Below are 13024 nucleotides of genomic sequence, written 5' to 3'. Positions count from 1 at the left end.
ATCTGGGTGGCTGAGGCCAAAGAAGAACACCTAACAATATGAAACTGGCGATAAAAATCACAAGTAGTAGTAATACTGGCATTTATATTTTTTCAGTACTAAGCTAATTGAGTTTTAAAGGAAACTAGCATCTTTTACAGTAAGTCCAAATAAATGTCCACTGAAAATAGCTGTGCTGGCAGCTATCTAAGTTTATGAATCCCGATTTCCGAGAACAGATTCTGCATTAAAAGTTAGTTATTGTTTTATCAGAATAGACTGGTTCATTTTCTTCTGCACAAGCCTTATTTGGAGTGTATGTCAGGACTTTCTCAGGTTCCTGTACTTCCGTTCTTAGCTTTTTTCCCCAAGTCTTTTGCATTAACAAAGTCATAGGATAGGAATATACATATCACAACCTTTTGCAAAACAATTTGCAAACAACTTTTCAGATTTGGTGTCCATGAAAGGTTGGAAGCTTAAAAACATAATAGACTTTCCTCTTCAAGATGGTTTTCTAGAGGTCTTCAAGATCCACTAATGTTGTAGTCAGATTGTGACCTGATTTTATCCACATTTGATTTTCAGCACAGCTCTGTTGTTTCTGGCAGGAATACTGCTCTGAGTTCCTGGCTGATGACTCCAAGATCAATTTTCACAATTGTTAACAACAAAGATTGAGAAGAATTGACAAAGGAAACTTTCCTTGGAGTTTGGACATTTCCATTCATATGAGTTACCTCTAATCAGGGACCAATGTCCTGGATCAAGATATGGCCTGGATACCTCTGTGGGCAGGAGGGGGACTAGGGCACACAGCAGCTAGTCCCTGGTTTGGGTGCTTCAGTGACCAAGTTGGTGAGATGCACCACATGCTAGCAGCTACATCCATGTGCATAGTTACCAGAAGAAATGTGCAGAGATTTCTGAGAACACAGTCATTTACCTTTGTAAAGTAAAAACACTTCTTTAGTATTAAAAAGTGCAGAAATGGTATTAGGAATGGATGGCAATTCTAAATATTTTTTCTAGTTCACAAATTTCTGTGAGGGACAGTCAAATCCTCCGAATCTGATTTCCCTCTTGCCTACCGCAGCTTAATTCTACAGATTCATCAGTTTCAGGGTAGAAATGAATCAGGACAATCACACTCAGAAATGTTCTCCTTCTCTTCTGATCTGTAATGGGAGAAGAGGTCTGCAGCAAGAGGTGTCTTGCACTTATCCCAGTTTAATTTATGAGTAATTCCAAGCAAGTCAGAGGAATTGGGCTGCTAAGAGATGGAAAATAAAGGGTTTGTGTGTGTGTGTGTGTTTTTCACACTTGTTGTGGAGAAGGAATTTTATTACCTTTCTGCCAAGGAACACAGCTTTTATTTTTACTCTATCCCCGCCCTCCCCCCCCAAAAAAAAAAAAATTAAGGCTTAATCCAAGTGCAATTAAAAGCAGGTTGATCGAGGATTTGGCAACATCCTTTCCAGGAACTCAAGCTGTAGTTTCCTCCAGGGAAGATCTCCTGCGAATGATTTACACTGAGGAAGAAGATAAAAGCAGAAATCAGATATACTCCTTATGGGAATCTCTCTCTCTCCCCCACCTCGCCCCTGGCTCCTCCCCGCCCCCCCATATATGTATATATGTATATACACACACGTGCACATACAGATGCACAAGCACACACACACCCCCCTTCTCCTAAGCAGCTTTAAATGTTTTCAAATTTCATGAGAAATGAAACAGAGACAAGATTTTCCAAACACCAGACATGTGCCATGACGAGATGTTCTCCTTTTATAGTGGGGTGATGCCTGGTCTTCTGTATAAAGTCCTTGTGCCTTGGGTATATCTTCCTAGATAACTGAAATGATTTAGGGTTTCACTTCACTATTAAAGGTTTTTGCATTTTCGAAGCATTTGCTCAACATTGATTCTAGCGAAAACAGAGCAAGTTCTTGTCTTTGTAGCAACCTAGTAGAGTTAAAATTAGTGTGATGAGGAAAAGTTGGAGTGATGAAGAAATATGAATGAAGGAATGCATCCAATATCACAGATGATTTTTACTGTGCAAAAAGTTTTTGGCACTGGTTCAATGTTATGATAAACTCATTTGGAACATGAAGTCGCAAGAACAGAAATTCCTTGCAGTAATATGAAAGTGCTGATATTCAGGCAGAAGCTGGTGATTTTGATATCAACATGAATAATTTTTTTTAAATTACATTTTTGTGAATTGTTGAAATCCAAAGATGTTACCATAAAAATAACGCCACCTTACATATTATATATGCCCATATTCAAAGCTACACTTTATGCCAAGGGATGGAAGGAAGAAATATATGTGTCAAAAGAATACTACAGAAAAAAAAAAATCACCTGAAGCTAGAATTGGAATTTTGGTTCCTAACATGAGGAGTTAAACATCCTAAGAAACTTCAAGTTGCCACAAGTCTTGATACTAAGAAGATGTAACAAAGTATCTCTCTATGACACACACAACCCCCCTGGTTTCATTAAGTGAGGGGGTGTGAAGCCAGATCCAGTGAAATCATAACAATTCTGAAAAATTTCCCCATTCGAGGATTTTGACAAGAGAATTCTTACAAGTTTGATTACAGCAACATCACCATTACATTTAAATTGTATGTTTTTGTTGTAGAGAAAGGCTCAATCTTAGAGCACTTTCTTCGCTAAAAGAAATGTGAAAAGAAGGATGAAGTTCTTCTATTTTCAATAGCATGGAAATAAAGATGAATTAGAGTATTTATTTCTAAAGCAATTAGTAGTGAAAATGGAAAAAAAAAGCAGCAAATTAGGACAAATTTAGAAGGTTCTTGCCATAACCTAAATACAGAGACCTTTGCTTGTTTGTGAGATAGTGTTAACTACGCCTGAGTATACTCCTTACTTAACATTACTACTTATTTCTTCTCTATGTTGGATAGAGAATTATCAGATACCGTTTACCTCAGAATATTTTTCTACTTCACATGTGTGTAAAGATTTCTATGTAAACAGGCACAATTACTGTTATCTTCAGTCAGACTCATAGATAGGGGAAGGAAAAGCTCCTGGATTTTTTCAGCTGGAGTTACCCTAAGATACTATGTTAACATTATGTTAGCTCAAATATTTGATTTATTTTTTGTTAATATTTGAGATGAACCTGAGCTAGACCACTGAACCTTTAGCCTTGCGGGAAGCTCAGATTCCGACAAAGATATTTTGAGTTTTCTCTTGGTTCTGTTTGTGTTTGGTGTGTAACCAGGAAACACCCAAGAAAAGGAAAACAATTGAGCAGCATTAAAATATTCATTTCTTTACAAGATGCAAGCTCATGGGAAGTAGGTGCCTAAGAAAAAAAGCCAAATACAAAAAATAAAACTAGGCTTTTAGAGAATATGTAAGCTTCCTCAATTATGCTGACAGAAGGATAAAGAGTTCCTCAATACCTGGTGAAGAGCTGCTGACAGCATTCAACTAGCTCTGTGCTGTTGGCAGGGAGATCTGTGGACTTGAAGGCGTTTCCCAGTACAGTGTGGCAAGGAACTTCCAGAGCAGGGGTAGAGAGCATTCCTGTGAAGTAAGTAACAATTTTCTTAATGAGTAATGAAGAGGAAGGTAAGACTTGAGGATGTCAGTCACTGGGGCATGGTCAGATGAAACGTTCTGGCTGATAGGGAATCATCCTCCAAGATGATTCTGTAAAGGTGCAAGATTAAAACCCCTGAATAGTGAGATTTTTAAAAAATCTGAATAATTGTACAGAACTAGATTAAGGAGTGACCGCAAGAATAATTTTTTTTATATGTAGAAATTAAAGTATGGTAACCTGTTACACTTAGACCATTTTGTTTTTCTGCCCCTTTCAATGCTTCTAAAAAGCTATCCTAATGGCTTCCTCACTGCTGGGCCAGTGTGCTTTCATTAGCTAAAATGGAGCTATGCTGCATTTATAGCAGTGCAAGTAAATACAGGACCTTTCTTTTTTTGTAAACAGAGATACAGTTTCTTTATGTCTGCTTTGCTAGATGTTCTCCAGGATTTCCTACAAATAGTAATGTCAGCATTCATTGCAGTAATGGAGACACAAAAATATGAAAAAGACAGTTCCTTCTTGTGGAACGTGGACATATTTTTAATATGTTCTTATTTTAACTGGGGTAGTAGAAACTGCTTGGCTCTTCTACCTTCTTCTGAGCATAAAAAAAGCATTTGCCATGGCAGCAGTGGGTGGAATATAATTTTCTTTCCAAAGCAGTTTTTATTGTTTTGGAAAGATTTCCCAGTGGCTGTCACAATTTTCTTCTTAAGACCAGGATTGCGAAATGACACATTTTAGTAAGACTTCATGGTCCCTCAGTTATAGAGAGTAGTGTCATGTATTAATATACTATGGAGGGTTGTGAGACTAACGACATTGCAAGTGTACTAGCTCCATAACTTTCAGAAAATAGCATGGGCTTATTCTTAAAATGTGTATGTTTCTGTTGCAGCAGTTAACACAGAGGGATAGGGAAGCTGTGGCAGAAACAGACATGCTGTTCTCAGCTATGTAAAACACCAAGATCTTTCTTTGCTGGGGGAATATGAAAACTTTAACCTTCATCATGCAATTCTGCATATCACATGCTCAGAAAAGAAAGCTGGGAAAGGGATTGTTAAATACTGGGGATAAATTTTACCTGCCGAATCATATCTGGTCAATTAATCTTTTGAATCATTAACATTAGCTTCTTTTTCATTTCCTCCCTAAAATGACTGTTGTATTGCGACTCTTTACTCAGCTTGAAGGTGAGACTTTGAAAATAAGGATCTGCTACTGAGTCCCATCTTAGGAGAGTTTCATCCACTTAAATGCTCTGTGGGAATACTATGAGCCCAAACTATCAATTTAACACTAAGGCAAAAAGTTGCTCAGCTTCCCGTTCATTCCTTCTCTGTTACATGCTCCTTTCATTCCAATTCTCCAGTTCTGCTCTGCAATTACTTCTGTATTTCTGTAGCCAGCAGTATAGAAAAGGGATTGGAACTCATCTACAAATTGCTTTGTTCATGAGTCATGTGTCACGCACAGAATAACAAAAAAAAAAAAAAAAAAAAAAAACACCAAAAAAAAGAGGTAAGACATAATGGAAGAAATAAAAGAAATCTTTACGTATTCCAGTTTCCAGAAGCCTTTCATCGCATATTGACTTTTAATCCTGCCAAACCCGAGAATACGAGCGCTTGAGTGACAGGAGCTGCCCAACTGCGGCTCTCCTACCGGCGCGCTGCCACCCGGTGGCCACTGACTGTAGGAGACACCGAATTTGGGTACGGTACCTGCGACACAGGCTGTCATGAAACAGGCGACAGTTCCCGCGATCATTGCTCTGAAAGCACCACCAGCTATTTCCTTTTTTTTTGAGGGAGCAATGCTTGCTAGGAAGAAAATTAAAGTGTGTGTCAAACATAAATACATATAGATATAAACAAGATGAACCTGCCAGCTCTTCCACCACATGAGGAAATTCCCACCCTGCAGTTCAAACTAGGAGAAACGAGGAGGAAAAACGAGACATTTTGAGCGGGCCACTTGAAGGCTTAGTGCCAATGTTGACTCTTAAGAACGTGGCTTATGTGTAACATGCCAAGTTCCGTTTGCTTTTGCAGTTTGCATATCTGTGCTGGCTGATGGTGGCTTTCAAAAGCAAACCCCAGGCTTAGCACTGGGGTCTGGCCCTGTGGCTGGGTCCTGCTCTTCCACATCGCTCCATTGCTGGCACTGCAGAGCCCATTGGGGCTCCAGGGTAAAGGAGGCTGCCAGCAGTTCTGTGAGGAACCCAGATGCTTTTTCAATGTTTCTTTTTCCCTCAAGATCTGAAAAGTCTCCCCCCTGCCCCCCCCAAGCCTGTGCATATGTGTGACATTTTTACATGAAACAGCCAACTCTGTCTTTCAAACCAACAGGCTACAGAGATGGTTTGCTCCTCCTGAAGCCTGAGGGCTATAGTAGCTCAGGCTTGCGGTGTGAGGGCTGGACAGAGCAGCGTATCGGCAGGGCTTAGTCCTCTCCCCTTGCCCTCAGCTCCTCACCCAGTACCTCAACACCACAGCCTGTGCCCCTCTGGGAGCCCTTCCATGCACAGTTGGGTGTGGGGTCTCGGCAGAGCAGCTGCTCAGCCCCTAATGCTGCTAAGCTTCACCCACAGCCTGTTCCTTTGGGTGTTTTCTTTGAGATCTGCTTGCCAAATAAATTGTCCATGAGAGGTGTTCTTACTTAGGCCTCCTATTACCAGTCCCAGGGAGCCGAAGTTGGCAAACCCACAAAGAGCATAGGTGGCAATGACTTCAGAGCGAACCTGCAAAACAAACAGACACCTTGTTGAGTGGTTCCAGACAGTTCGTGCTGATTTAGAGGTCTGAAAACATAGCACTGTCAGTCAGCGCTCTGAGTACTGAAATAATTCCATTTTGCTTGGTTCCTGCCCCAGTGTGCGACTTTCACAGGTCGCAGGCTTATTCTGTTGCTGAAAGGTGCAGGCTTTCACACCCACTGCCCGTGTGAGTACTCATAAACCATGTGATGGTTTTATTTTTCATGTATATTGCTGTGCCTTGTCGAATTGAGTACTAGTAATCTAAGAAAAAAAAATTCTTATCTTACTAGTGGCAATTTAGCTGCTGTTTCCTGAACGTACGAGTCAGAGAGCTTTAACTCAGCTTGTTGTTCATAGCTGGACGGCCTCTGTGTTGAAACCTCAAGTTTTGGTATCTATCCCTGACTTCTCTGTCCCTGAACAAGCAGAGGGCTCTGTGGGCAAAGGTTCTCTGTGCGTGCTCCACTCTGTGCAGAGTAGAAGAAAAGGGAAATGGTTCTTCTAGAGAATGGGTGCTTTGATGTGGTAACAGGCAGAGGGACATTATGATTTTGGAATCCCCATTAGCAGCTTATTTCATTCCTGACTTCAGCCACCTTCTTCCCCTTGGGCAACACCAGCTCAGTCTGAACCTCAGAGCAGAGACAAGGTTGGGTAGGCCTTTGCTCCCATGGAGGGACCCCTCACTGGACACAAAATTATCTGGGGTGAAATCAGGCTACAAACCTTGCAAACTTTCAGACAAACGTAGTTCAAACATTTTGGGAAAGGAGGCAACATATCTCAGCAAATGGATTTTTGTCCCCTGGGCAGCTCTGAACTCCTATTTACTGTGTTTCAGGCCCAAGCTGAAGATGCCTCAGTGAGTGATCTAGTAGGTTTCCCGTTTATTAGAAGTTTTGCTGTTTCCATTCCTGTTTTATGAAAACCAATTTGTAGATATTTTCAATCACTCTGCACATATGCAGGAAAATGCTTTTCAAGTACCCACTCTACCTGCTTTTCCTAGAAACGGCTTTGTGTGCTGTGTTTTCCCTGCTTTCATTTGCACTTTCCTAGCTCTGAAAACAGGAAGGCTTGTTATTACTGACTCAGGTGAGGGAGTTCAGAAGACCGCTTGTTTGCCCGCTCTGACTAAACATCTGTGCTCGGATGTATTAAAAGAGTTCTGAAGCTGAAGAGAAATTAAAAAGTGGAAGTCAAGCACACTCTCACCTAAACTGTTGTCCTGTAATTAAAATGGTTACTGGGCAATTTTTGCTAGTGTTATGAACCAAAATTATGTCTCAGATTTTTTTACCATAGAAGCTAATACAGCTTTTTATAGGTATTAGGAGCGAACATGGACATTTTATACCTTACTTAAAAAAAAAGAAAAAAAAAGTGAAATGCAATTGATGGGAACTTCATTCTAAGGCTGACTTCCGGATTGAAAAAAAAGCCCTATTCACTCATTCAGGACTTCAGAGCCATATTCCCATTGTAGAACATAGCACGACTATAGCAGGGCAGATCAAAGGTCCATCTAGCCCAGGATCCTATTTCCAGGAATTCCAGGATCACTGGTAATCGATGCTCAGGTGAACATGTGGGTATTTGATCAGAACACTTGGCTTCCTACCTCCACTTGTGAAATACCTTCTGGTAATAAGGAACACAAGTGGTCAGGAACATGGTTTTGGTTTCGTATATACAGCAGGTATCTACAGTATCACACCAGATTAAATGAGGATTAAGAGCTGTACAAGGGGATGCTTCCTAGTTAAGGGTCCTGTACACTGACATTTGTGTTGATTTGAGGAAGAAAGGCCAGTGCAGCTGTAAAGCTGGATAACCTGTTTTTTGTTGCCTGTGCTTATAATGAGGACAAATTCAGCACAGGCTGTCCGTGTGGATGCCAGAGGGGGGAGCAGTCATGGCTGCAAAGGTCAGCCTTGATGACTACATGGTCTTTGCCCTGTGCACACACCTAGGATGCTCATTGTACTGCCATCCTCTAGGCTTCTTCCCCAGTGCATTGTAGTAGGAATTATGTATCCTGTTGAGTGAGTCTGCATGGATGTCTGAATGAGAGGTGGGCACAGGCTTTAGCTGGAAATCCTCACGCAAACTAACTTTTACTGGGAATTGAAACGAAATGGTTGGACTCAGTGTGGCAAGGGAGATTTACACTATATAATACACATTTTGTATTACTGCCCTCCCCACAGGGGACAATAACCTCCAGCAAAGGTGCGCCAGTAGTATCTTAAATGCCATCAGCTAAACCTTGCTCGATGCCTCTCTTGAAGCTTAATGCTTGGCTAAACCTCTGCAGGCAGGGGAATCCTCTAGCTCTTGCCCAGGATTTTCTTGGGAGAATATCTCATAGATAAGCTAGAAATGAGGTAAGAAGAAACTCAACTTGAAGACAGCCTTCATCTTAAGAACAGTGTCCTGTGGGACATTGCGTGTTCCCCAAAACTATGCTTTTCTTTTGCTGTTTGTTTGAGATAGCTAGGGTGATGACAGTCATGGCAGTCGCACAATGCAATGCTGCATTTTCACAATTGAACTCTATCACCGAAAGACACACTTTAGAGTAATATACAACCATTATCCCTTTATGCCCATATTAAAAAAAAAAGGTTGAGCCTCACCCAAAAAGTATTAGATCCAATAAATCTGTAGAACAGCACATGTTACTTACAGTCATATACTGTTTCACACCATTAATGTACATGCTCCCACCATTTTCTCGGTTGTGAATCAGTTTTGAGAGGCGCTCATAAGCCACAAATTCATTGAAGAAAGTTTTGTAACCTAGTAGTCCACCGACAATAAAACTGTCTTCCCAGTCTACCCCCATCATGAAAGAGAATGGCATGAAGACATAAGCACAAACATTCTGCAAAATATGTAAGACAAGGCAGGTCAAAAGATATGGTTGGTCAAACAACAATGGCATATGATAAGTTCTCTAAACTTAAAATAACCGTGTTTTCATTTCAGCAGAGGAAAATTGGCCTTGAATTCTTACTGCCAACACATCTGGGAAACTGAGGGTTAATAGTAAGGTTAATAGTAAGATACGTCCCTAATTTTACATCTGAACTAAAACAAAGTTTCTGTGCCTTTTTTTCCCCAAAATGGCTTCAGATGGGGCATAGTGTTTGAAGTAATGAAGGAGGATCGAGTTAAAAGAGCTGATAAGAGAATTGAGAAGTCTTGTTCTTCTGCTGATTAAATCAAGTGTGTTAATGAACATGCTTAATTAGCAGGTTATTGGACTCCAACTGGTGTAAACAAAAGACTTGTCTCTGCATAAAAGTTGTGCATCTGACATAATTAAAGATGTACTTTTTTTCCTAGTATTAAAATTTTTATGTAAATTTAAAAAAATCCCCTATCACAGTATAGCTTATTTTTTTATAAGAGAGAAGATGGCTCCAGCTGTGAAAGGGTTTGGTCAGATTGTCCTTAGTGAATGTAACTGAGATGTTTAAGCAGTTACTATTCCTGGTTGGTTTCTCTGCCCGCAAATGGCTAGACGTTAGTGTTTCTCAAAAGGGATGGCTGGCTGAATAACCACGTCTGTGAGTCTTAGCTACTTGTGGGTTTTCTACCTGTCCAAATCTTAATCCATCCAGTAGTTATTAAAATACCAGCCGCTGTACGAGTGTGGTTGAGGTATGCATGCATACTCATGCCTTTCCTCTGCTGTGGGTGTCAGTGCAGTGGGATAATCTGTAGAAGCTGTGCAGGATAACATCTTAATACTGCAGAAGCCACATCTGCTATGACTGTCTATTCACTTCTGCAGTGCCTTTATAGCAATGTTGTATCTGTGTTTCAAGGGGACTTCTATTTGGAGCTAGCAAAACAAAAAGCCCAAAACCATTGAACCAAGATTGTTGCATTGGGTCAAAAATGATATATTGACCTAGGTTAAAAAAGAAGTCCTGTTTAAAACCTGTTTGTTCAGCTAAGTGATTTGGGTGCAGTTTTACAATTTAATTGTGTTCAGAAGTGGTATTGAGTAAGCATGGATCCAGAGAAGTCCCGCCTTGCCCCAGTGTCCTTATCTAAGTGAAGCTAGTGAGCATTAAGGGCTTGATAGGGCTCTCTGAAGCTAAAGCCATTTTAATGGTTAGCTGAAGGAGATGTTAATGGCTTGATAAGACAGGTTTGCTGCACTGCCAAGTCAGACGAGGCAGGTATTAGCATACAATGGTCTGTAAACACACTCTGCTGGTTAGCAAGAACACCATAGAGAGAGGCTACACATGGACTAATGGATAGAGAAATATTTACATGGCTGTAAAGACATTTTTCAGGAATATACACATAAAAATATACAGTTTTAGATCATATTTAAAAAAAAAAAAAAAACCAACCAAAAAACACACCAAAACCACACAGGCACTTAATTTGAGAAAGACAAATTATGCATGTATATAAACTGCATGAAGGACCTGGAGACCATACCTCAAAGTTCAGCTGTGGATAGCCAAACAGACTGCCCACCCAAGAGAGGGCTGAGTCAACAAAAGCCAGCAGGGCAAGGAAGGAGATCAGATTCACGGCGATGTTTGCTACCAGCAGGATGGAGGCAGAGGCACCTTGACTGGCCGCTTCCAGCAGATTCTTTGAATCACTTTATCAATGAAAAGAGTATTTTTTTAATTCAGGAACAGACCATAGAACTAAAAGTTTCATGAACTTGATCAGAAATCTAGTACCAAAGCTGTCTGTTCACTTATAGGGAAAATAATGATGAGATGGAGTAGGTTTTCATACTCAATCCTCATGGGAGCCACTGGGAGGGTATGCTTTTGATGCCCTGAGGATGAGTTCTGGCACATTTGGGGTTGGGCAAGATCTGAATCAGGTCTCAGTAGTGCGACTGCCCTTGGCACCACTGGGATGAGGGAGCCGGTACAGCTCTTCTTCCAGGCAGCCCTTGCAGAGACGCTTGGGCTGTTCCAGAACAGCTCCTTACAAGCCTTTTTGCTTTGCCTGTCATTCTCAAGGCAAGTGAGTATCCCTGCAGATGGGCAACAAGTTTGCTGCTGTCATTGTTGAAATGACTGCACCACCTTTGCTTTTGTATGTTTGCATTTACAGATTTGTTACAAAGGAAAGACAGCAACAGAGCAAATGGGAAAACCTCTTGGTGGCTCACCTCAGGTAGGCATTTCCCTCTTTCTTTGGAGAGTTTACTGTCTGGCCCAGGCCCTTGGCACCTCTGTGCCTGTCCCAATGGGTAGTGATACCGCCATACATTGTAATGGTGCATGCTGCACCTGAATTCACGAACTACTCATCTGGGGAATATTCGTGTGTAATTAATTTTTCGCTTGTACATCTACCATGTACTACCCCTAAAGTTTATGTGTCAAGAGTTATTTTTCCAAATCTCATTTTTGTGTGAGCATTAACTAGAGCCTAGATCACCTCACCCTTTTGCCATTTGTAGGTCACTCCTCAGAGTTACTGCAGGCTTTTCAGTTTCAGGCCAGAGTAGTTTGGAGGTGGCCAATGACGCTGGCGCTGACATGACAGAAGCAGTCAGTAGGTGGGAGGCGGAAACCTAGAATTCCAAGTGACAGAACATACACTGTGATAACCGCATCATGCACAAACATGGAGGAAAGCAATTAAAATTGTTAGACACTTGGATGATTTTTAAAAAGTTCACATTGCTCATAAGGAAAAGAGAGAATGAGCAATACAGGAGAAAGTCAACTGAAAACAGGAAAAGTCTAAGTAGTGAAAAGTATGGAGTAATCTTTCCAACAGGCAAACTGCTTCAATCCTCTCTAGAGGCAAGCCAGAAGTCAAAAGAAACAAAAAAAAGCTAGGTCCATCGAGTGCAGCTGGGTGTAGCAACAGCAGAGCAGGCAAGTAAGAGTCAGCCTTCCTTAACACTCCCTGTATGCCTTGCAGTGGCAGAAAATTGTTTTTGTCCCTTGAAGCTATGTATTAAAAAAAAACAGTTTACATGGCGTAACATAAATTCTGTTGCCCTTTCACCCCTTCTTCCACAAATTTCTACATAAAACAACTTGTTTGCTAACTTCTGCAGTATTTCCATCTCTCCTTTTCTTCTCTTACTCTCTCGGTCCTTTTGGCCAATACTCCCTTCTTGCCTCTGTCTCTCTGTATTTTATTCAAATACAGAACTAAAATATTTATCAACCATCCCCCAGTGACTCTGATCATAAATCACACCTTCAACCCTGTTCTTCTGGCTTTGTGATGCCAGCCCATTAGCAGATGAGACATTTACTATCTGGGTTTGTACAGCATGTCTAGAACCTCAGTCACAACTCGTTAGGTTCATATGGCTAGTAACAGTTCGTGAAGGACTTTTTCTGTATCACTGCCACAAAAGTGAGAGGGCTGATCAGTCAGTTAGTATATTCCACATGTCAGATCATCTGGACTGCAGGAAAGTATACAAATCAGTCATTTCCTTGCAGCTATGGCAGAAGGTCTCTGTCTTTCTGTATTACTTAGACGTTTATGCTACTTAACAGTATCTTCAAGGTCAGATCTTGATACTCTTTTTACTGTCAGAAGACAGGGGATTTTTGTGGTTAATTCCTTCAGAAAAAAAGAGATGGCGATGACTCAGGTATGCTTCCAAAGTATTTTAGCTGGGCTGCTATACTTATATGATTTCAGATAAACAGTATACTTTC

General features: G+C 40.9%; 1 protein-coding gene across 1 annotated transcript in view; it reads right to left on the bottom strand.

Moving 5' to 3' along the window:
- Positions 1-1396: 1396 nt before the first annotated feature.
- The window catches only part of SLC28A3 (solute carrier family 28 (concentrative nucleoside transporter), member 3), a 43146-nt gene continuing 31518 nt past the window's right edge, over positions 1397-13024 (bottom strand). Inside the window, exons 12-18 of the mRNA XM_009695661.1 lie at positions 11780-11910; positions 10806-10974; positions 9028-9225; positions 6239-6320; positions 5302-5400; positions 3429-3552; positions 1397-1511 (exon numbers count right to left, since the gene is read on the bottom strand). Coding sequence (XP_009693963.1) covers positions 1397-1511; positions 3429-3552; positions 5302-5400; positions 6239-6320; positions 9028-9225; positions 10806-10974; positions 11780-11910 — 918 coding nt within the window. The remainder of the gene's footprint in view (positions 1512-3428; positions 3553-5301; positions 5401-6238; positions 6321-9027; positions 9226-10805; positions 10975-11779; positions 11911-13024) is intronic.

Source organism: Cariama cristata, unplaced genomic scaffold (genome assembly GCF_000690535.1).
Source record: "Cariama cristata isolate BGI_N322 unplaced genomic scaffold, ASM69053v1 scaffold13052, whole genome shotgun sequence".
NCBI classification, from domain to species: Eukaryota; Metazoa; Chordata; class Aves; order Cariamiformes; family Cariamidae; genus Cariama; species Cariama cristata.
This window is presented reverse-complemented; position numbering and strand designations above follow the sequence as displayed.